The 23,840-nt window shown below is 41.7% G+C and overlaps 2 protein-coding genes across 7 annotated transcripts in view; one reads left to right on the forward strand and one right to left on the reverse strand.

The window, feature by feature from the left end:
* The window catches only part of ANO3 (anoctamin 3), a 379,990-nt gene that overhangs the window by 49,044 nt on the left and 307,106 nt on the right, over positions 1 to 23,840 (reverse strand). For all 6 annotated transcript variants that reach the window (XM_072725370.1, XM_072725371.1, XM_026018612.2 and 3 more), the window contains one exon: positions 22,168 to 22,228. In XM_072725370.1, the coding sequence (XP_072581471.1) occupies positions 22,168 to 22,228 (61 nt within the window). The remainder of the gene's footprint in view (positions 1 to 22,167; positions 22,229 to 23,840) is intronic.
* Positions 8,598 to 23,101, forward strand: MUC15 (mucin 15, cell surface associated). Its single transcript, XM_026018613.2, has 4 exons — positions 8,598 to 9,337; positions 15,493 to 16,223; positions 18,818 to 18,967; positions 20,819 to 23,101. The coding sequence occupies exons 1-4, from the start codon at positions 9,117 to 9,119 to the stop codon at positions 20,977 to 20,979; spliced, it is 1,263 nt and encodes a 420-aa protein (XP_025874398.2). The 5' UTR covers positions 8,598 to 9,116; the 3' UTR covers positions 20,980 to 23,101.

Below are 23,840 nucleotides of genomic sequence, written 5' to 3' on the forward strand. Positions count from 1 at the left end.
TCTTTCTTTTTTCCTTTTCTTTCTTCTTTCTTTCTTTCTTTCTTTTTCTTTTTCTTTCTTTCTTTCTTTCTTTTTTTCTTTCTTTCTTTTTTTATTTTCTTTCTTCTTTCTTTCTTTCTTTCTTTCTTTTTTCCTTTTCTTTCTTCTTTCTTTCTCTTTCTTTCTTTCTTTCTTTCTTTCTTTTTTCCTTTTCTTTTTTCTTTCTTTCTTTCTTTCTTTCTTTCTTCTTTCTTTCTTTTTTCCTTTTCTTTCTTCTTTCTTTCTTTTCTTTCTTTCTTTTTTCCTTTTCTTTCTTTCTTTCTTTCTTTCTTTTTTCCTTTTCTTTCTTCTTTCTTTCTTTCTTTTTCTTTCTTTCTTTCTTTCTTTCTTTCTTTCTTTCTTTCTTTCTTTTTCTTTCTTTTTTTCCTTTTCTTTCTTTCTTTCTTTCTTTCTTTCTTTCTTTCTTTCTTTCTTTCTCTTTCCTTCTTTTTCTTTCTTTCTTTCTTTCTTTCTTTCTTTCTTTCTTTCTTTCTTTCTTTCTTTCTTTCTTTTCTTTTCTTTCTTTTCTTTCTTTCTCAAATTTCTAAAAGACCTAAATGAGATTGAGAACTTCTGGGAGGTTTGGCTGCTTGTCCATTCAGTGCATCAACAGTCTAAAGTTCTTTGACCATAAATCTTTTCTGTTTTTGTTGTTGTTGTTTGGCGTCTAAAAATGATTATCAACCACTCTCTTAACACTGCCTCTACCAAGGCAGAAATCTTTGCATAGATTTTTTTTTAAAAGATTTTATTTATTTATTCATGAGAGACACACAGAGAGGGAGAAGCAGGCTCCATGCAGGGAGCCCGATGTGGGACTAGATCCCAGGACTCCGGGGTCATGGCCTGAGCCAAAGGCAGATGCTCAACCACTGAGCCACCCAGGCATCCCTGCATTGATATCTTAAAGGAATTTTCCTTTGTAGGAAAATTCTAATAAAATTTGATACATGCTTATAACTTAATTGTCTGAAAACAGTATTTTTTTTATTAGATCAGTGTATCTGAATTTGTGGAGACAGACATGAAGCAGCAAATGTAATGCTTCTTGGTCCACAATTCAAGGGAATATTTACTTTGTCAAAGAAAGATTGAATTGCGTATGTGTGTAGTTTTGATGTGTCTAAAAGCTGTGTGCACACAGCCAGAACCTCTGACCTCCTCAACACTGGGTGGTAGGCTGGCCCTGAGTGTTCTTGACAGCTGACTAATCGAGTGTTGAGTCAGGGATACGTTTAGTTTGCATTTAGGAAGATCATCTATGTGGGTTTGCAGACACTTTCACAAGTTGTTCGATAAATACGGACTGTCTTCCTGTAGCCATGAATTCTGAGGACACTCCTTTTACTTCATATGCAGACTCTTTCAGGTGCCAGACCAGGGGTTGTAGAAAGAGATGGCATGTTCTGTGGTGTCCAGCACCCATCAAGCAAGAGAAATAAGATCTGTAGTACAGGAGCCAGACGCGACTCTATAGAAAATTATTGTCAAGACGTCAAGTCGTCGGGCGCCTGGGTGGCTCAGTCGGTTAAGCATCCGTCTCTTGATTTCGGCTCAGTCATGATCTCAGGGTCATGAAGTTAAGCTCCGCTCAGGCCTCACTCTCAAGGCAGAGTCGGCTTGAGATTCTCTCCCTCTCCCACTGGCCCTCCTGTAACCTGCTCAAATAAATCAATAAAATCTTAAAAAAAATAATTTCAAATCCTATGTGAGACACATCAGAGATCTTCTCAAATTTATATTGAAAATGTACAACATGGGGCACTTGGGTGGCTCAGTCAGTTAGGCATCTGCCTTTGGCTCGGGTCATGATCCTGGGGTGTGGGATCGAGTCCTGCATCGGGCTCCTTGCTCAGCGGCGAGCCTGCTTATCTCTCTCCCTCTGCCCCCCGACTCGTGCTTGCTCTCTTTCTCTCTCTCTCTGTCTTTGAAATAAATAAAGTTTTTTAAAAAATGCACACTACCACCACCAATAATGGATCATAAAGCTGAAATAAACTTTTCAAAACTGTCCATAAAAAAGAATTTCAATTAACCATGTTGGAGGAATAAGAAAGACAATTACTTTTCCCTACGCCCTCCAAAACATTTTTAAATGGCACATTAAAAGGTAATTTCATAAAACACAGAAATGTAGGACAAAAAGCATGATAGCAATACGGATAGCAGGCAGTTAGCTAATTAAAATATTGTTACTTTTCTGGATTTTGATTTTATGTATTGGGAGATTTTTAAACCTTGTAAATTTGTGATCTTTCCCAGTTTGATTACTTTCGTTCCTCATTTTCCTATTCATATTTTTGTGGCTTCCAAAATTGTGTGTCTCCTTCCCATGATCAGCTGTCATGTGTCACACACACGTGTCAGCCATTCTGCTCAATGTTTCACACATTAATGCTTAATGTTCACTCATTAGATCCTCACAACAGCTCCATGTACAAGAAATGATTTTTTTTTTAATTGTTATTTTACTGGTAATGATACCAAAGTCCAGGAATAAACGTTTCCTGCCCCAGATGAATTTGACCGCACACCCCTGGTCACTCTGACTCCTAAGGCAGGGCTACTGGTTTCAAATACTTATTCAAAGGAGGGTTTCCCAATAAGCCTAAGTGTCCTTCTTTAAGGAATCCGTCCGGATTCGGTACCAAAATTTCTTTCTTTTTCTATGGCTTAGAGCTTCTAGGAACTGTCAGCTTAGTTAAACGTAACATGTTTTCTTTGTTCTCTCTAAAGTCTTTAAGGTGCTTAGCGTCCTTTAAATGGATGAGAAAGCCACTTGTCATTGTTATTTGCAGTCTGTGAACCCGATTTCAAAATCCCCTTCAGGTCATGGATAAGTTTCCTTTCTCTTCTGCCCTGGGTTCTGAGCCGAGAAACAAATCAAGAACCTTCTTCAGGGTGTACAGGCTGCCTCCACCTCTAGCCTCGGCATCCCGTCCTCTCCTCACTCTGCCCCTTGCAAGGTCGTGGCAAAAAAACTCTGTGTTTGAAGCAATTCTAACTTTCTAACCAGAAAAAAAAAAAAATTAGAGATGTCAGGATTTTCTAATGATCTGCCTTAATACTTTTTTTGGGGGGTAAAGCATTAATAAAGCAATCTTTCCCTCAAGGTGACACAATAAGCTATATTATCGATCTGCCGGTTTTGACATTTTATTATATCTGTGCCTCGCTGTAACTTCATCAAGTTGCTGTGAAAATAAATTGCAGAGCTGATGAGCTGAGCAGCGGGCCTCTAAAGAGATTACACTGCGGCCTGGAATTAGGGCTCTCAAAGGAGGAGACCTGTAGCCGTTGCCCCATCACACGGAAGGAATCTGCGGTGCGGCCTTGCTGCACCAGAGTGCCACGGCCTTGCTAAGGAGGGCGCTAGTATTATCCAGCAGGTTGCCACTTGCCAGGCTGGACAGTTGTTGTGGGTGCCAGGAATCGGAGGAGGCCTCGCTTCAGGATTCTTCTGTGAGCAGCAGTCTAGAGGGAGCCCAGAGCTCCCACCTTAGCAAGATGCCCTCAGGGCCGCATCCAAAGCACGCACACCTGTTCCTCCTGTTATTACTCACAGCTGGGTCCATCAGGGCTCGGTCACTGAGCTCCTTTTATTTATTTATTTATTTATTTATTTATTTATTTATTTATTTATTAAGATTTTATTAATTTATTCATGAGACATGAGAGAGAGAGGCAGAGACACAGGCAGAGGGAGAAGCAGGCTCCCGGCAGGGAGCCCGACGTGGGACTGGATCCCGGGACCCCAGGATCACGCCCTGGGCTGAAGGCAACGCTAAACCACTGAGCCACCCGGGCTGCCCACTGTGCTCCTTAATTCTGTTCATAGCAGCTCTTTCGAGAAGACCAGGATTTCCAGATCATCCCTTAACCCTCGGATTTTGATCCTCTAGTTTCAGGGAAACAGATGGCCCTTGTGAGCATCCCCCTCTCTTTCCTAATACTTGGAGATACTTTCACTGTATCTCTTGCGCTCAGTCATCAGCTGCGATTTATGTCACGGGGCCCTCTTGCACTAACTGAAAGCTGGGATGGCCCTGAGACCCCAACTTCCACGTGGCATTCTCAGGTAAAGCTCCTTGTCTCCCACACCGATCGGGGCTGAAGATGAGGTGGCCAACTTCTGGCTCCTCATTGCCGCTTCAAGACCTTTCCTCTCCCTCCGCATTCACAGATGTGGGTCTCACGTTGTCAGTCCGAACTTCCTGCTACCTGTCCTTGTGGAAGTCACCCACCACTCCCTGGGCTCTCTTCCCCGGCTTGGCCAAGGATCTTTAAACCCTTAGCTTAGTGTTAACTCTTTTCAACACGATTCCTAAAATAATTCTTGGAAATTGCAGTAGATACAATCTTGCCAGGACCTCGGCTCTATCTTCAAAGTTGTCTTCTCCTACTCTATGTCACTCACCCACTCCCACAGCACACTTTTGGTCAATGACTGCACTCTCTAAAATCTTCGATTATTACCTCCATCCTTCTAGTTCACTCCCTATAAGCTCCAACAATTCCTTGACCCAGATTTTTCAATCCACTGACCCTTGACCAAGATTTTTCAATCCTCAACCCCATCATATTTTGACTGTCCTCTCATCCCCGGGGCTCTCACTCTCTTCTTTATGATTCTAATAATATTCACTCACCCGCACACATCCTCAGGGCTCTAGATCATCTCAGTTTGTTATAAACTCACAGTTTGAACATGACCCTAGGTAAAAACAACACTCCATCTACCGTCTGTCTGTACTCATACGCGCCAACACCACTGGAGAAAAACACAGGGATGCTCGTGAGTTGATTTGTCTTAAATTAATGATTTGAGGGGACCTGTGCCATGCTGTCGCACCTTCTCTTTTCTCTTTTAACATCCAGTACATACACTCTCATCGCTCCCACTTGCAGGTTTGCCGTCCACCTCATCATTAAGAATAAAGTATCCAGAAGAAATTATCCCCCCCAACCGCACCTACCCACTTACACTTGTGTGCCGTAGCATCTACACCCTCACTTGGTGTAGCAGAATATTATGAACTCATAGTTAAAATCAGCTCTTTTTGTCGTCTGGCCCCCATCCCTTATCTCCTGCTCAAGGAAACTGCTCAACGATGTACGTGTACAATCATACAAAGATGCCCAGGAAGTATCTTTAAGTGAAAAACAAAGCTGATTTCACATCAGAAGGAGCCATCAATTGGAAGAATATTCGAGGTAGAATAAAAGTGAGCTTGCAGATGTCTTATACTTAGTATTTTCACTTTGGGGGGGCGTTATTGTTGGTTATATTATTTGCTTATATACCTCCTCACTCATTTAGTTTATTCACTTACACACTTACTGAGCATGTAGTCCGTAGAAGGAATTATTCTAGCTCTGTGGAGAAAGCTTTCTTAATTGCTTTAAATTGCCAAAAATGCTTGCTTTCACAAGCTTTCTAGTACAGGAACAGACAATAAACAACAAAAATAAGGCGCAGTGTATGCTAAGTGATTTAACTGCTGTGGGTAAAATCATGCAGGGAAAGGAGATTAAAACAGGTCAATAAAGGATGACTAGGGAAAGCGTCTCTGTCGGGGAAAAAAATCAATTAAAATTGGAGAAGAATTATTTCATTTTTCATTCAATTGCTATTTACTGAGCAACTACTATGTGCCAAGGTATAGACACAAACTAATTCAATACAGGTGTTTCCACGCTTGGCCTGGAGCCATTTCAGTTTGTGTTCACAAAGATGCCAAAGCTTTCATTTCTATAATGTCTAAATAAAAATTATTATAGTTACCATATTATTATAGTTATTGAGCCCTACCAAGTGTCAAGCAACACAGAATGACTTTGCCTACCTTACCTCACCATATATGTAAATATTCCCAAAAGACATAATTTCCAGTGCATTATTAAAAAAATGGTATTTTAAAATATGACTCTCATATTAGTCTTTTATACTTATATCTTTTAAAAAATGTATTGCATAAACTCTTCTCTGTTGTAAAAATTCAATTGTTCCATTTTATCTTTAAATCTACTTCTGTTCTACCTCAGAATATTATCCTTCATATTTTATCTAGAAGTATTTGTTATCATGTCATACTTCCAACAACAACAAAAAAATTAGAATAGAAAACTATCTATGGTCATTTGAGGTCATTGAGAAAAAGATATAAATTAAAAATTTCTTGTAAACATGAGGCTTTTATTTTTTTAAAAAATCTGGATTGAGTTATCATTATGATTAATTAGATAGAATTTATTCCAAAATTCAATGGATTTTAAACATGCAATCTAAGATCTTATTATGAACACATCTCTTAAGGATGTCAACGGGCTTTTTGATTATTTTTCGATTGGTTCAGGTATCCATAGATACCTCTTACTCCTTCCCACAACGAGAGAGGCCTCAGCATCAGCTGTATGTTGATCTTCTATCTTTATAAGGACATTTACTAAGCAAACATGTTCATGTAAATGTGTAGCTAGGAATGCAACATGTGTTAGAGGACTGTTGTTGAATTAAAGCTTGCATGTGATTTATCGTGTTTGTTAAATCAGGGTTTTACAACCTTCCTTGGCTCTCCGTTTATTTTGGCACGCGTGCAAGTATGTACACCTGCATACGTGTATGTGCTATGTCACAACTTCTACTTAAAAGAGGGCATTGTAGTAGAACGTCCTTAGCAACGAAATGGGGCACTTAATCTCTCCATAAAGTTATTGTTAAATGAAGAAGATCATATTGTAATATTACAATATGACATGACGTAGGAAAAAATATAAGCTTCTGTCAAATAATTGTCAGCGTTCAGGAAAATGATCCCTCGATTTCTCTTCCAGCAGAATATTGAAACAGATGGTATCAACTATAGGGAAGTTTTCCAGCTATCAAATTCCATTGTATTTCTAAAGAGTTTCATTATACCATCCTCAAATAATATTAACCATGATGCTATTTATTTTATTATTAATCAAATATTTGTTTCTTAGCGTGCCCATGCTCCTGTGGGCAGACAAAACCTAAATCCAATTTATATCCTGTTTCGAACTCGGAACCTGCTGTTAATGGGATTTCACTTATGGCAACAAATTCCCTACATGTGACGTCAGCATCAGGCATGTGACGCTAGAGGATTTGTATGAAAGGGATGCCATTTTGGATCCAGAACAATGTCTTAATTTTGTCGGAGGCATGGTCCCAAGCTGCATTCTGGTTCTATTTTCAGACCCACCAGTGACAACATAATGTAACTTCACGTTGTAGCAACTCCACTTGTTATCAGTTCCACCATTTTCGACAAAGAGAAGGTATTTCTTCTTCCAATAAGTATTGTGAGACTTACTGGGTGTGAAGCCATGGGAGAGGGCCAGATGGAAGGTACCATCGTCGGGAGGTTCAAAGTAATTAGGCAGGCATTGCACCATGTGTCATCCCAGCTGGCCTGGCTGACGACATTGCCAGCTAATTGTCCCTTATCGTTGAGTTCCTCTGGAGAAACAAGGGACAGCATGGGCTTGGTCCTACCTAGAACACCATCTATACCTGGGAATGTCTCCCTGAGACTTGTTTGTTTGGCAAGAAATTACTTTTTAACTCCAACTCAGGTGATTTCATAAGGATTTCTGATCACAGCTAAGTGAGCTAAGTAACCAGTGAGGCATTAAATGCATGCATGCTTCTGGTTTTATGACTCTCCCTCTGGATGTGCTCAGGAGGGAGGGTGAGTAGGGGTTATCTCTGGGGTCGTTTCTCATCAATTGGTGAAGGGGATTCTCAGGCCACAGGCAGAGTCTCCAGAAAAGAAGGCCGTGGGAGAGGAGCTTTGACTGATGCAGCGAAAGCAGAGGGTTGTAGCAGAAGCACCTGGTAATTTCCGCGCCTGGCATAGGCCGTAATTACTAGGGTCGAGTCAGAAAGTGGTAATGCTATTCATACACATATCTAGGAAAACCCCTCGGGGCCCAGCACACCCAACCCTGCCAAGTCATGTTCAGATCTCTACGTAGACAGAAAATATTGTGTCAGCTGGATTTTTTTCCTAGTAACCGAAAATCTGAAAACAACCAACCGAGTTCCATCAAGCCATTGCTCAGTAACCAACTGTTTGACTACAACCAACTTGCTTTTCATCGCCCCAGTGCAGATACAGCTTAAATCTCCTTTGAATAAACAATTTTTTCCCCCTAAGGGGTTGGCTTACTTTCTTAATCAAACTCTGAAGGGGCCTTTGGGCTTCAGAAAATCCAAAACTATAGCATTACCTTGTACTTTCCCGGGGCCAATTAACCGGGCACATTCTTTGCATTCAGTTTGAAGCTCCTGGACTTGAGCTACAGTTTCGTTTCCCTCCCAGCAATGGGAAACCTCCCCCCTTGCAGGACAGAAACTAAGCCTGAATCTCAGCCGCACTGAGCTGAACGGGCCTTGGCGCCAGGCCCCAAATTCTAGTGCGCAGAAGCTCCCAGAAAGGGCTCCCTTTCATAAGAAGCCTTGGAAGCAAGTGAAGGAAGCGTGCCAGGGTGGTCATCCAGGTTCGGCATCTGATCAGGCGTTCCCTGGGCACTTCTGAAACGCTCCAGCGTCTACACTGAGAGCGAAAGCAGAGAGAGCCCAGCCCGGACGCTGGTTCATCCAGAAGGCTCTCGGGCTTCCCCAGCTCCTGAGGGCAGCCAGGGCCCACCTGCGTCCGGCACCCCGTCGCAGCATCCCTGCAGATGCCACCTGCGGGGGCCGCCTGGTGGGCAGCGCGCGTGTCTGTGACGGCCCCGGGACCCTGTCCTCGCAGCTGCCGCACACCGAGAATGACTCGGGGCTCACCCCGGGCGGCAGGTGCAGGGCAGGGGGCACTTCGGTTTCCTCCCCTGCAAAGGGCGAATCTGGCATGTGCCACACATTCCTGACACACCAGGGGACACTAGCAAAGGCTCTGTCCTCCCCCCACCCCCATTCCATTTAGGGCGGGGCATGGATGCCCCTTGTTTTGCCGCTGCTCAAGGGAACTGGCCTGCCCCAGAGTCAAAACGACCAACCTATGAAACCTGGAGGGTTGGACTTCTTTTTTTTTTTTTTTTTTTTTTTAAGGTCTGAATGAGGTGATAGCTTCATGCTGCCAGCTGAGAAGCAGGTCGGTCAGGTTCCTGGTGCTCTATTACCCCAGCGGCTCAGGCCAGCTGCGCCTCATTCTGCTGGTCGCACACTCTCGGGCTCAGGGGGACAGTCACACTTGACCCACCCGCTCCCTCCGAGCTCGGCAGGCTCGCTTGAGCCAGGACGCCGTCTGGGATATCGGGGTTCCTGCTTGGAGACAGCCTCCAGGACCTGGAGGTAAGTGTGGACTGGGTGCCACGGGCTCCCCCACTTCTCCCCCCTCTCCCCCTTCCTCTGTTCCCTGCCTCCTCCTTCTGTACTTGCCACAGAGAATCAAAGCTGGCTCACCTGCCCGGGGCAGTGTGGCAAGTGGCCACGGGGACCCCGGCAAAGTGGGGAGCTGTTTCATCAGGGAGCCGCCTTCCGAGCGGTCGCTTGCCCCAAGTGACCTAGCCTGACGGGTCATGGTCAGGTTCGCTGGATGATGAAACCAGCTCGAGAGTGAAAGACAAACTTTACCTAAAGTGTACATGACTACCGGAGAGAGCCGCCTCAGGTCAGATCTTAGGAACAGCGTCGTGACGTTTAAAGTGGGGGCGCACGGGTACGACTTGATCACTGAGCTCTGAATCGTGCCTTCGGGCTTTGAGCTTCCTGCCAAGGTACTGGAATATGACAGGTTTTGAAAAACACTCTCTGAACACGATGGATCGCAAGCTTCTATGCATCTTTTCCAAAGGTTTCATTAACCAGAAAACTGGCAAAGTGTCGTGTTTGCATCCAGGTCACAGCGTGGTACGCGTGCAGGCCAGGCACCGCCTGGGAGTCCGCGTGGCCACGGCAGGTGCCACGGAGTGCACCTTATGCAAGGAAGGAAGGTGAAAATAAAGTTTCGTAAGATCATTTTCAGTTTGTGGCTACGTAAGACTCCTTTGATTAAAGGGGTGTTGAGTCACTGCTTAGCACTTTCTAGCAGATCCATTGAGGTATTTTTCACCAACGGTGGAATATAATAGGAGGCTCAGAACCCCATGCTTGGGAATTTGGGTCCAGAATATTCTGGATACAGTCTTTCTTTCTGAGCCCGATGCTCTCCCACCTGATTATGTCAGGACTGGAGTTAAAAAAAAAAAAAAAAAAAAAAAGGCCTGGAGTTCATGATGAACAATGCTCAGAGTAGCAGGGGCCATGACATTCTATATACTTTTCCTGCATTTATGCATACCCCGGTCTTTTACTTAGAATTATGTTCACAAACTTGGAATTTGTTGTTGCTGGTTTTTGTTATGTTTTGTTTTCCCCTGAAGGAAAGTACTGTTCTTCTTTCCTTTTTAACTCAAATGAAAGAGAACTGATATGCCTAAGGTCCTCGGGTCCAAGCCTCCTTTTGGGCCCCTGAGCCTTTTCATCCTCTCAAGACCCTCTTATGAAGGAGGCTTTCCGTGGTTCGTTATGTCCCTTACTGGGGCTCTTTCATTTCGGAAAAGCCAAATACTGTTCAAGGTTGTAAGGGTGAGAGTAGCACGCGGTGGCCTGCCTGGGGTGTCGGCTAATGTCACACCGGATCTCCTATGGCAAAGAGAAACAGTCCCCGACTGTCTAACCTGCAGGCCGAGATCCGTAATAGGAAACAAGCGAGAGCAACTGAGAGCAGCGCGGACTACGGACTGTTCAGTATTTCGCTGCAGCAACAGGTCTTTGCAGCCTCCCTTCAGTGTACCTGAACCAACGCTGTAATGCAAAAGCCCAGGGCCGGATGGACTTGCCAATAGCTCGCACGGTCCTTCCCCTGCGTAGGTTGATCACCTGCTCCAAGCCAGGCCGCCACCTTATTTTTAAAGCTTGATATAAAATGCGACTGACTCGGTTACAGCAGGAAGGCGGGACAGAATGATGACTTTGTGCACTTACGGGGAAGCGAAGTCATGCACAGACTCTGGGGTTGCTCCCCTTCATGGCCATGCCGGTTGTTTTTCTCTTACCGACCTCTGCAGCCCGCATACGAAAGGCCTAACGTGAAACCACTTTCTGGTGCCAACACCAAAAACGCGACAAAATCGTGTTCGTTGGCTCTCTGCATATGGTAGTCACTCAAGAAAAAAACCATAATGACCCGTGTCACTCGCACCCTCTGAAAGCATATTCTAAAATTTGGTAGACACCAGAAACAATAAACGTGGTTCAATATACGCAGAAAGGTCCAGAATCTGTGTTTAAAGTATCACCAAGTAGGTGGGAATCCCCCCCCTCCCTCCTTTCTCTTCCCCTTCTAAGAATTCTAATCTGAGAAGCTCCCCAGGTTTGTAATGATCGTCGCCCTGCTCCGATGCCCACCCCCTATTACTGCTCCCTGGGTGCCCCCCTAGGGGCTGGAAGGGCCAGGAAGAACTGGGGACACGGTGCCCCCGGCTCTCCCGGCCGCCCCTCCGCCTGTACTTGCACCTGTCCTTCCTCCTGCTTCCATCTGCTTCCACAGGGCAAGCTGGGTGACGACGCACCTGGGTGCACGCAGGCAGGCCCCCCCCCCCCCCCCCGTCGTCCACACAACTTTCCATCACAAGAACACAACATACTTTAGATACTGAAACTCCAGCGATGGAGAGAGGCCGGGAGGAGTGTTAAGGGAGAAAGAGCACAGATTTCCTTCGTTGCCCTTCAGAGGTTCTGTGCCCCTTCCATGACCTCTGCGGCTTACGATGGGTTTTGATGGGTTTTGCTCCATTCGGAATGGGGTCGGACTTGACCAGAGTTTCCTAGTCCTTGCCCAGCAGAAGCCCTGGGCCTGGGGTTCTGAATAGTGGATGGTTTCAATTCCTGGCTGCTTCCCCCCCCCCCCGTTAGATGCAGGGCCCTGAGCCAGAGGTGGACCCTCGTCTCTCCGAGGCGCGGAGGCCCAGCGGTCCCGGGAGGGCGGGAGCAAAGCCACGCTCACAAAGCCTCCCCCACAGCTCTATTATTTTTGGAATGGGGAGCACACGGTATTCACCTCGAGCATCGTTCTCTGCTCCCCTCTCTGCTTTCCCTGGGGACAGATCACAGGCAGTGAGAGGAGGCCGGGCCCACTGGGGTGCTCGTACCTTAGGTTTTCAAGTTACCATCAAGAGCTGGGTGAGGGGGATGGAGATCCCACTGGAGGTTCAGTGTTACAAAGTGAATCAGGAACAAAAAAAACCTCTCTTTGCTGGCTCTCGGTAGGGGGGTTCTGGTTACGGGAAGGGAGTGAAAGCTCATGTAACACGAGAAAACTGGAACAGCTAAGGGTTGCTTGTTCCCCCTCCCGGTGACCACTTCACTAGGAAGCGAGGACAGCCACTAAGGGAAAGCCCATCCAAATGTGGAATGACGACACAATGGGTGGCCAAGTGCAATCCATAAATCTAATCAGACGATGGAATTAGCGTAAAAAAGGGCTGTGAACTCGCCAGAGTTCACAGAAGGAGGCTTCTGAGAAGACACCTGCCAGCGCTGTTAAGCTGGGTGAGCCGTCAGCCTGACACTGTGTCGTGAGCTGCACGTCCTGGGGACGATAGCCTCGGATTTGTTACTGTGCGAACTAAGCGCGACAGGTGTCCACCTAGAATCATAGACAATTGTCGGGATTTTCTGAAATTGGGATAAAGGTGTATCTAGTGTGTCTGAGGGGTACGTACGGTAGAAGGCCCGGTTTTTCCATGGGTTTAAAATAATGGTGTTCCAAACTGCTTTGGGTTTTGGGTAAAATAACAAAGTTTGGAGAAGCTGTACTAAAAACAAGTGTTGGTGGGAAGAAGTTCTAAGAAGCACCTAAATTCTATATGCTCTCGTATCCAATTTCTGCATTCCTTTGAAATTTCCGTTACACGGATGAATGATGACTAGCTTTAATGCCTCTCAGTCACCACTCTGAGTCCTAGGACACTTTTCCTTAAGACCTATTTTTTTATTTTAGAGAGGGCGGGACGGGGACAGGGGCGAGAGTCCCAGGCTGATCTGCCTGAGCCAGAGGTCTGTGTGGGGCTCCATCCCACCACCCTGACATCACCCCCCCACCCCCAAGCCAAGGGTCATAGGCTTCACTCCTGGCCTCACATCATGGACAGTTTTAATGCTCCATTTAATTCTGTGTGAGACAGGATGGATCATCCCTTCCTCATGGTCTGTTTGATTGTTTTTGGTAAGAATTACGTGAGAAAACGCGTGAAGCGTCTGATGTGACAAAAGCAGAGGAGTGATGTTTTCCAGGTGTGGTAATGAGTTTCAGGATCTCACTCCCATTTTCTTGGCTATCACGGAAAAGTGAATGACATATACACACACAGTATCACAAATACAAACACCCTTGTAGTTTCTACGAGATCAGGAAACAGTATAGGTGGTGTGTGGGGTGGGGTGGGGGTCAAAGGGTGGAGGGACTTCCAGGGAATGTAAAATGCTTTTTAGAAATTCTTCCCACCATTTTAGAGGAAGATGGAGGGACAGAAGGATGGAATCTTCCAGGGGACTCCTCACTGAGGGCGGAGCCGGAGGCAGAGCTCCTTCTCAGGACCCATGAGACCATGACCTGAGCCAAAACCAAGAGCCAGATGCCCAACCCCATGAGCCACCAAGGTGCCCCCGCCTTGCTTTTTAAGTAGAGTTTTTTAAAGTGATAAGCATAGGACACAGGATGTATTATATTTCTAAAAGCTTCTGAAGGAAATCTGTATCAGGATGTATTATAAATATATTTAAGTTGTCCCCCTATATAAGATATCATTAAGCAGGGAGAAATCCAAAAGAAAATCAGAGGGATTATTTAGAGGCCCCCAGACTCTAATGAAAGATCATCAAGGTTGAACATAATTGTAAACACTTCCGGGAGAGCTTTTAAGAAACGCCAGATATTACTGGATCTTAAAAATAGCAAGCGCACATCCCCCCTTTTCTTAGTCATTCTGGAATCTTTTGACGAAAAATAAGCTCTAAGATCCAATTCAAAGAACAGGACATCAATTTTCAGGCTTTATTGTTTGAGGGGAATAGTCTAACATTGTTAAGGGGATATTTTTTATATCAAAGATGTTTCCCATGTTGGCATCCAACTAGGTTGAAGTCCACAGACTTGGATTGCAGGCTGCTCTTCCACCCACCAGCTATCATTACTAACCACTGTGAACCTCAGTCTCTTCCTTTGCAAACTGTAAGCAATCCCTTTGCAAAGGATCACCGTGAGGATCATCACGGTGGTGATGATATCGCCAACTTTTAGAACTGTAAGACTCTTACAGAAATATTATTGTATTTTCATAATAAAAAATGGAGGTTAAGTCTATTAGCCGCTTACTTTGGGCCCGGTGTTGATTATAGTACTTCCACGTACGTCATTTCATTTAGTCCTCAGAACACTGAGAAGTCAGGACGTTTACGATGATGATGATGATGATGATGATGATAAAGCCACTGCTTATTATGATGATTATTTTCACAGTTATTCATTCAGAATTTTAATATAAGTCTCTAATTTTAAAAGCTTTTCCCCATATCCTCCTACCTATGAATTGTGGCACTTCCCCATTTCAGAGGCATAATGATGATGCCTGGATTAAAGGTCTGGACCAGGAAGGGTTTCAACCCCAACTCTGCTACTATCTAGCTATGTCATTTTTTTCTACACATGCTCCCAGCCAGATGCTTCATTTATATAATAAGGGACTACATGGAAAGAGTATCCTGAAATCTGAGGGTCTTCTTGATTTTCCCCAATTTGGGATTAATAGGAAGAAGGGCATCATGAAAAATAATATTGTGAAAAAAGGGATGGTAATTTAAAATTCAAATAACTCAAATTAGGCACTAATAAAATGTCTTCAAGTGGAGGTCCTCACTGATTCACTTTAAAGTGGTATGTTTAGAGTATAACCGGCAAGATCATTCTCATAATAAATATTCCAAATTACATCTTTATAAAAAAAACATATTTTCTTAAACCGGTAAAAGAAACCAACCAGCTCTACATGCCCTATATTTTATAATATCTTACTTAGCAATCCATATATAATATTTCATATATATATGAATATATATATATATATATCACACACACACATATATATATATGAAAAAATATGTATGTATTTCAACTTGTCCCAAGCTAAATGATCTTTGAAATAGCACAATAGTGGCATCTGGCTTGACAAAGTTTTTGCATGGCATTTCCTTAGAAGAAAGAAGAAATAAATGTCATATAGAAAATAGAATTCACTCTTGTTTTAGCATATAATCCAAAGAAAACAAATTTTTGGAATAAAGGTATGGTATTATCAATTCAGTATCATGTCTCAAGATTTTTTATCACTTTAAAGATGTAGATCCACTTAAAAAAACTCACCACTTTAATAATTCAGATGTCTGTTCTTTTCCTTTTTTGTTTTCAGATTCTCCTTAATAACACCAATACAAGAAAAGACTACAATGTTGACCTCAGTCAAAATTCTGTTGATTTCAAATTTGTTTAGTTTACTATTAATTGGAAGCCATGGGAAAGAAATTCTAAAAAAAACCACAACACAAAGCGTTGCAGCAGGTTTAAAAACAATGGAAAATGAATCTGTTCCTTTGGAAAGTGATACAAATTCAAACTCAGATAAAGAAAATAAAGAAACCTCCAATCCCAAGGCAAGTAATTCCTCTCTTTGGGATCCATCAAATAAACACCATGGAACAACAGAAGTCTTCAACAATTCATCAACAAACGACTTTTCTGGGAATCTAAGACCCACGCCTATGTTTCCCACAGACCCTCCTCTGATCCATAGCTTTGTTTCTAAATTGCCTCGGAACTCATCGATAGCAGATGAAAATCCTCCTCCAGTCTCAGCACCTCCCAATGCTACATCTGTTATGTCTTCAGAAAAGTTCACTTGGCCTTCAGCCAGTGATACCACGAAAACTCCCGACCACAGTTCCATTTCAGTTAGCATCCTCCCTGCAGCACCAAACACCACGACTGTGACCCCCATGGTAACAGAACCAGATGAGTGGCTCACCACATCCAATGATAGCTTCATAGGGTTCACCCCCTACCGAGAAACAACAACTCTACAGCCCACCTTAAAGTTTACCAATAATTCAAAAATCTTCTCAAACACATCAGACCCCCAAGAAGGTAAATATAAACGGATTTAACTTTCCTCTAGTGTGAAACTGCATCTTGAACTAAGTCATATAGGTCACATCTAAGGAATATGCCATATTGGGGGGGAAAAAAGGAAGAGACTACAGTAGCACAGGTGGTTCTCACTTTTGGGGGGCAACCATGATATTCAGTGGAAATAGTGAAGGGATTCTGGGGCTTCAGGCAGCATACAGGAGTCATTACACTTGGGAACGTGATGAGATGGCAGGACAAAATTAGAGGTGGGTTAGGTCGAGGTAGTGGTACAGTTTTGAGATACCAGGTAATGATTTTCATTGAATCTGAGAAAACTACCTGAAACGTCCCATGCTTTTAGGAATAATATGCAACTGAACTCCAAAAATACATGTATATGAAAACTGATTGAAATACATGAATGTGTAAATTATCTGATACCACATAGCAATCACAGGAAAACAGAACATGGATATATATTGTTTTAAATGTAAATAAACTCAATAAAAGGAAATCCTCCTGGATTTTTAGTACCTAATGAACACCATAAAAATGGAATATAGCTGTGAGTATCACAAGAAAAGTGTATTATAGGAACATTTTATGTTTCATTTATGGATTATGTCAAGCTTTAAAACATAGAGCAGTAAATATCTCTAATATTTAACGAAATATTTATATTATTTATATTATATATTTAATATTTAATGAATATTTATATTATAATTTAATATTTAATGAAAATTCATCATGGTTTTTTTTTTTTTTTTTTTTTAGGTCTACCCAAGTTCTTATTTCCCTGCAATTTTTTTTTTTTAAGTTTTGGTTTAAATTCTAAGTTCTTATTTCCCTGCAATTTTTTTTTTAAGTTTTGGTTTAAATTCTAGTGAGTTAATATATAGTGTAACATTGGTTTCAGGAGTAGAATTTAGTGATTCATCACTTACATATAACACCCCAGGGCCCATCACAAGTGGCCTCCTTAGTGCACATCACCCATCTAGCCCATCCCCCTACCTCCCTCCATCAGACTTGTTTGTTCTCTATCATAAAGTCTCTTATTGTTTGCGTCCCTCTTTTGCACCCACTTCCCCTATGTTCATCTGTTTTTTTTTTCTTAAGTTCCACATATGAGTATTTGTTTTTCCCTGAAATTAAAAAAAAATACTTATTTCCTCCATGAAGTCAATGATTTCCAATCAACTTACTTCCAGATTATATTAATGATGTAAACACTAAATCAAATATACAAATTCCTACTTGCAAGTTGTCAGTGTACAGGAAAAGTTTTAAATTCTGACATCTAGGCTTTACAATAACACTGCAGTTAAAACATTTTATGTACACCTACTTTCATTTTAGCTATAATTTTAACACATCCTTTCATTCAGACATACTTGGATACTACATCTGGAAGTTTTCTTTTTTTTTAGAGACAGAGAGAGCAAGAGAGGGGCAGGGCGAGCAGAAGGAAAGAGAATCTTAAGCAGGCTTCACCCCAGCACGGAGCCCCACATGGGGCTCAGTCTCATGACAATGAGATCATGACCTGAGCCAATATCAAGAGTCAGATGCTTAATTGACCGAACCACCTAGGAGACCCTATATCAGAAAGATTTTTAATAAATATTCTCTCTCTTTTGTCTCTCTAAACTCAATATACATATTAAGAATATTGAGCACTTACGGCCACCATTGCTCTTTAATCAAAAGGAAATTAGGTAACTTTGCTTTGCTTTCATTTTAGTAATAATTTTGCCGTTAAGCTTCCAATGTGTAGGTTAGTTTTTTTTTTTTTTATAAATGGAGTTTAATTACAGGCTTTATAAAATCCCTTTTCCTCTTAATGAATAGCATGCTCATGAAATTTTTAAAAGACTGAAAATACACCACACTAAATATGAGTTCAGGGGGGATTGCGTAGTTTATTAATAACAAACTTAGTCTTCAAGTAAGGTACTTGGTTAAAGGGATGATAGAGTAAAATTTTGGACTCCTTTAACCTCAGAGCTATACCTCTGTTCTCAACGTGTGAGACACTGCAAACATCTTACTCTGGTCTATTTTTTGTGTCTAGAAATACCCTGTCTCAGGATACACTGCTTTTCCCTTATAACACCTTTTTGGTTGGGATTTTGTGGATTCATTTTCTATCACCCACCACTAGCGTTTTACTTTTCAGGTACTATCGAAACAAGCTCATAGTTCATTGCATCATTAACATTCATTAGAGATTCAGGGTTGATTAAAAACTTAATATGGCACTTAATGTAGAAATTAGGTCTTAACGGAGCATACACATGGCATTTCAGTACTACTGTCGTTAATAGAAGAATAAGAGACAGTTCTAAAACTAAGAAGTATTTCAACGTAATTAAAAAGTCGAAGTATGGTTTTATTGGGAGGCACATTTGCCAATATATCCCAAATACTCAGTACTTCATAAAACACACACACACACACACACACACACACATCACCATTATCTAATTTAAAAATACTGTTTAAATATTCTTTGTTATAAAGAAAGTCCAATGTGTATGTTTCTCTTCTTTGAAAGATTACTTTCTCTTTCTTTATCGGTTAATTATTTTTTCTTTGTTCTCTAGAGAATAAAAATACAGGAGTAGTATTTGGGGCCATTTTAGGTGCTATTCTGGGTGCTTCATTGCTTAGTCTTGTTGGCTACTTGCTGTGTGGAAAAAGGAAAACGGATTCATTTTCCCATCGGCGACTTTATGATGACAGAAACGAACCAGGTAAAAACAACTTTTAGAACTTCACTTGCTCGCAGTGGTTTTAATTAAATGAGGGTGCTGATGTTCGCTACGTTATCTAGAAGGGATCTGGAGATTCACATGACGGAAACAGACTAGAGATTTATTCTGATCTACTCTCTGTTTCTCAAAGAACATCACCAAAATAAGTATGGACCTGTGGGTGGAATTTTAAAACCAGTTGGAACTGTGGCTCATTGCATCACCATTAGTTTTAAATAAACCAGATCCCAGAACCTAAAACATGTCTCTAGAATTGGAAGATAATGGTGTGCTATGGAGGGAAAAGTGGCCAGTTTTGTTAGCAAGTAGCTGCTCAGCCATATTCTCTGCCATTGCTGGGTCTCTTAGCAGCAGTAGGTTGAACACTGACTTCCTCCAATTTGGAGTTCCTAAGGTTTATGCGGACACAGGAGCCCTCCATCAATTGTCTCAACAAGTCTCTAAAACAGAATCTATAAGGAGTTGTGTATTTGGGTCTATAAAGTCACAATAGATCAGGAACTTTTCATTCATGATGGAAAGATCTATGATATCTCTGAATAAGAAATGTATCTGCTAATAATAAAGAACTAGATTTGTTCTTAATTTAATACCAATTAGAACAGAAATGAAATAATTTCATAGAATGGGATCATCATTTTTTTTTTTGTTTTTTGGATTCTTGCCATCATAAAAAATAGTCAAGAGCCCCTGGTACATCCTGTCAGTAAAGTCTTAATGATTTCACTAAATTCAGTTCATGACTGACATTACTCATCTTTGGAACCAAATCCACTGATTGTAAATTTAACTGAATTCTATTTTGGGGGGTTTCTAGCAATCCATATAAAATAAGAAGTGGCACTTTTCAAAATTAAAGGATAGGATTTCAAACAACAGGGGTTTCCAAACTTCTTTTTTTTTTAAAAACCCCAGAATCTTTTCTTTGTCTGTAATCACAGGCAAACTCTCAGTCAATCAAACTGATATAGTCTAAGATGTTGTGATGAGGCATAAGGGAATAACTCAATCACACCACCTGTCTTCCTCCTTCCAGACAGCTTTGAGAAACCTCCCCCAAATCCCTAAGTTTCCTAGGCCCCCGGTCAATAAACAGAAGAATTCAAGAATAGGTAGGGTATGAGAATACCTAACTGAATAATTAAATCACTGATCTAATTAGTAATTAGTCACAGCTTTAGTATTTAGCGATACCAAGTACGCACCAAGTTTTCTTTGAAGATCAATTCAAGATCTTTAAGGAAGTAATAATTGGCTGTTCGTTGAAATAGTAAAACACAATCCTATACCATTAATCAAAGACCGTCAAGTGCATGGTAACTAGGATCCATCACGAGGAAACGTAAGGTTTTACAGATTGTTTTCATCCATCTCCATCTTCCCTGGCTCAACCATAAAGACACTGATTGAAGATTAATGCTCTTCAATTTTTAAAAGCTATTTTTTTACACCAGAAGTAAAAATTCTGGACGTGTTGACAAGGCTCTGAGTTCACAAGATTCAAAAGTCAATGAGACACACGTCTGTCCTTCTCCACACAGGGTACGGCTCTGCTCTTGTTGTGACTTCTCCCTTAGTTCCTTTATTTTTGGTCCACCAGCAATGAAATCATTTTAGAAGTCAGACTGTTCTCTTAGTCTTAAAAAGAAAGGTATCTTGAAAAATATATACTTCTTTAAGACTTCAAGACCAGTCTCTGCAAAGCCCAGACAAAAGATGTCCTTACTTACTTACTCATCTAGAACAATTCCTATAGTCTGGTTGATGCCTGCGCATGCATCTTCCAAGACTGTCACCATAAGATAATTTTTGTTGTTGTTGCTTTTTTAGTTCTGCGATTAGACAATGCACCAGAACCTTATGACGCGAGTTTTGGCAATTCTAGTTATTACAGCTCAACTGTGAATGATTCATCTGTGCCAGCAGGCCAAGAAAACGCACGTGACGGCATTCCTATGGATGACATACCTCAACTTCGTACCTCAGTATAGAACTAAAGGGAAAAAAGGCTTCTGACGGCAAACGATCGCCTACATCCTAGGCTTTTCACAAACCCATCTTCCAAAAGCTGAAGCAAGATCACTGTCATGTGGCTGTGCCAAGGAGAACTATAAAAGTATGAGACTTAGTAGCAGAAACATAGAGGATAAATCATCTAAAAGGTTTCCTTTCTTACTGTTTTTGGCTGCGCTGAATCATCTATCGAGTAACCTCAATTTGTATTTTGGTCTCTTTTATTCTTAGTGGGAAATGTTTGTGGGATTCAGGTGAAACTAAAAGGCTTCACGGTGATTGCCCTGCCTGATGACTTAATTAACCCTGTTGTCCTAATTGCACCAAGATTGGCGTGCTCTTGAGGGAAAACTGGAACAGTAATCTTTAAAAAAAATTTTGACTTAAACAAGAGAGAGATTATAAGGAGTTTCTGTTCCTGGGAAATTAAGGAAATGGGCGTGGGACATTTGTACTCTAGTCCATTTTACTTCCGTGTATCAGCAAGCACAAACACGGTCAGCCCCTGGAAGTGCCAAGCTGGCAATGACTTTGCATCTAACAGGATAATGGTAGGAAAGCCGACTCTAACCAGGAAAGGCCTCACTTCTCTTCAAAGGGTGGGGACTTCTAACCTGAGTTAGTTTAGAATCAATTAATTGGGTGCTTTAAAGAGTCAATGGGAAGCATGGTGGAAAAAAAGTCAACCAGAGCGTATACCTGTACAGAATTTCTACAGTTTTAAGATGTTAAATAAGAACAAGAGTTATTGTGTATTAGATATTATTAATCATATATGGAATAGATCCTGTATCTCTAAGTGTATAAAGTATAGGTTAAGCAAATAGACAAAGAGAAATATTATGCAGATGAAAAATTTCTTGAGCCTTGGTTTTACACGCAGAAGTACACGCAGCGTAATTTGGATTTTAGCATGTTTCAGTTTGTTTTTAATCATCACCTGCTTTTGGCAGGGAAAATGTTCTCCTTAGTATAGGAAGGCCCAGGCTTTAGGATTAGAGCAAGAGTTAAATTCCCAAAGAATCAGTGAATGTGTGAAGAGGGCAAACAGAGCAAGAGTTGAATTACACACGGTGTGTGTGTGTGTGTGTGTGTGTGTGTGCGAAGAAACACAGCAAGGGCCTCAGAACATGAGGACTAGCAATTAAGTAACAGAACATACTTACCCCATATTGCCATAAAAATAGCAAAGAAGACTGTGCCTCCGTTATCAAACAAGTATGTCACCTTAATGGAAAATAAAGCAAAAATATTAGTCACATATTGATTACAATAATCTAGTGATTATAGTCCACATTTTAAGTTCTATGATTTTTTTTTCCCAATGGAATCACACTATTTTGTGGCTTGTAAATAGATAATATGAGATCCTTTCATGGGTCCTACAATGGTTTCATTTGATTTGCTCATGGGGAGAGGGGAGGACTCTCAACATTTCCCCCATTTCTTCTTTCTTCCCTTTTCTTCCCTTTGGTCTTCATTTCTGCTAAGAAGTGGTTCTAGCACCCTGAGGAAGTATTTGTGAGCCATGGATTGTCAAGCTGAAGTTAGCTTTTCAGGACACCTGGGGGGCTCAGGGGTTGAACGTCTGCCTTCAGCCCAGGGTGTGACCCCGGGGTCCTGGGATCGAGTCCCATGTCGGGCTCCCTCAAGGGAGCTTGCTTCTCCCTCTGCCTGTGTCTCTGCCTCTCTCTGTGTGTCTCTCATGAATAAATGAAATATTTAAAAAAAATTTAAAAAGTTAGGTGTTCAGTTGAAGCATACCTAGTTACACTGTCAGAAAAACTTCCAGTATTGAGGAAGTTGCAAAATGCAGAATTATGCCAGGGAGCCAGTGCTTCCAATGGAAAGGTATGGCAATGCTGGCCTGACTTTCTGACATCTCTCAGAATGTGCCATAGGGTCCAACAGCAGCAACAATTATTTTTAAGAAGTTTCATATATCACTAAACATTTAGGATATAGTCCAAGTGGTTTTTTTTTTTTGAATCAGACATTATCTGAATTTTTATAAAGAACAGTGTACAGTTATATGATGTTACTGAAGGACTGCAGGGCTGCAAGGACTGTTTGATTATAATAAATTAAAAATTCAACTTACCTTTGCTTCTCTTCATTTGCATAATGCTCTCACTCTATTTATATTTTACACTACTAGGTGAGGGATATTAAACCAATACAGCCAAGGTAACATTCGTTTGGCGGTCATACATGTACTATAGAAAGTACGGGAAAAATAGCGAAACTATTCTCACAGGAGAGAAAGGCCAATTCGGGGCTAAAGAACTTTATTATAAGGGAAGTGGGAATAGAATGGTGTCCTCTTTGCACAGTCTACAGTCTACAGGCTGGTTAATGAGGGCCGCAAAAGAATATCAATGTGCATTTTAATTGTAACATCTGGGACACACAGCCCAACAATATATAAAACAGATAAAGGTAGGGTGTGTTGGCCTGTAAAATAAAACATTACTGAAAATATCATCATACAAAACATGCTCCTTTGGAAGGTTTGTGGACAGGTGCAAGATGTCCTAATTGGCCCTAAACTTCTATGATCGTGAAGACTTGGGATTTCTAAAAATGTCCTAAGAATCGGTTCTCACAACAATAACCACCATGTATTACATAACGGTGAGAAAGTGGCCATAAAGAAATTCTCTACAGAGCTCTGCATAAAATTACACCCAGCGGGAGAATCCAGCGTTTTTGTTTCCAAAGGCATCCCACAGAGACACCTGCTGCCGCCAAGCAGCTGAACAGCTGTCTGCTTTCCTTCATGACAGACCTAGTGAAGGAAACAGGCTCTTGCAGGGTTCTTTTTTTTTATTTTTAATTA

The sequence above is a fragment of the Vulpes vulpes genome, chromosome 11 (genome assembly GCF_048418805.1).
Source record: "Vulpes vulpes isolate BD-2025 chromosome 11, VulVul3, whole genome shotgun sequence".
Taxonomy (NCBI): domain Eukaryota; kingdom Metazoa; phylum Chordata; class Mammalia; order Carnivora; family Canidae; genus Vulpes; species Vulpes vulpes.

Excerpts from the sequence above, each read along its gene's own strand:
- MUC15 (XM_026018613.2), top strand. The coding sequence starts at position 9,117 with ATGCTGCCAGCTGAGAAGCAGGTCGGTCAGGTTCCTGGTGCTCTATTA. Across the intron at positions 9,338-15,492 it reads ACAGCCTCCAGGACCTGGAG|ATTCTCCTTAATAACACCAA; the intron begins GTAAGTGTGGAC and ends TTTTGTTTTCAG. Across the intron at positions 16,224-18,817 it reads CACATCAGACCCCCAAGAAG|AGAATAAAAATACAGGAGTA; the intron begins GTAAATATAAAC and ends TTTGTTCTCTAG.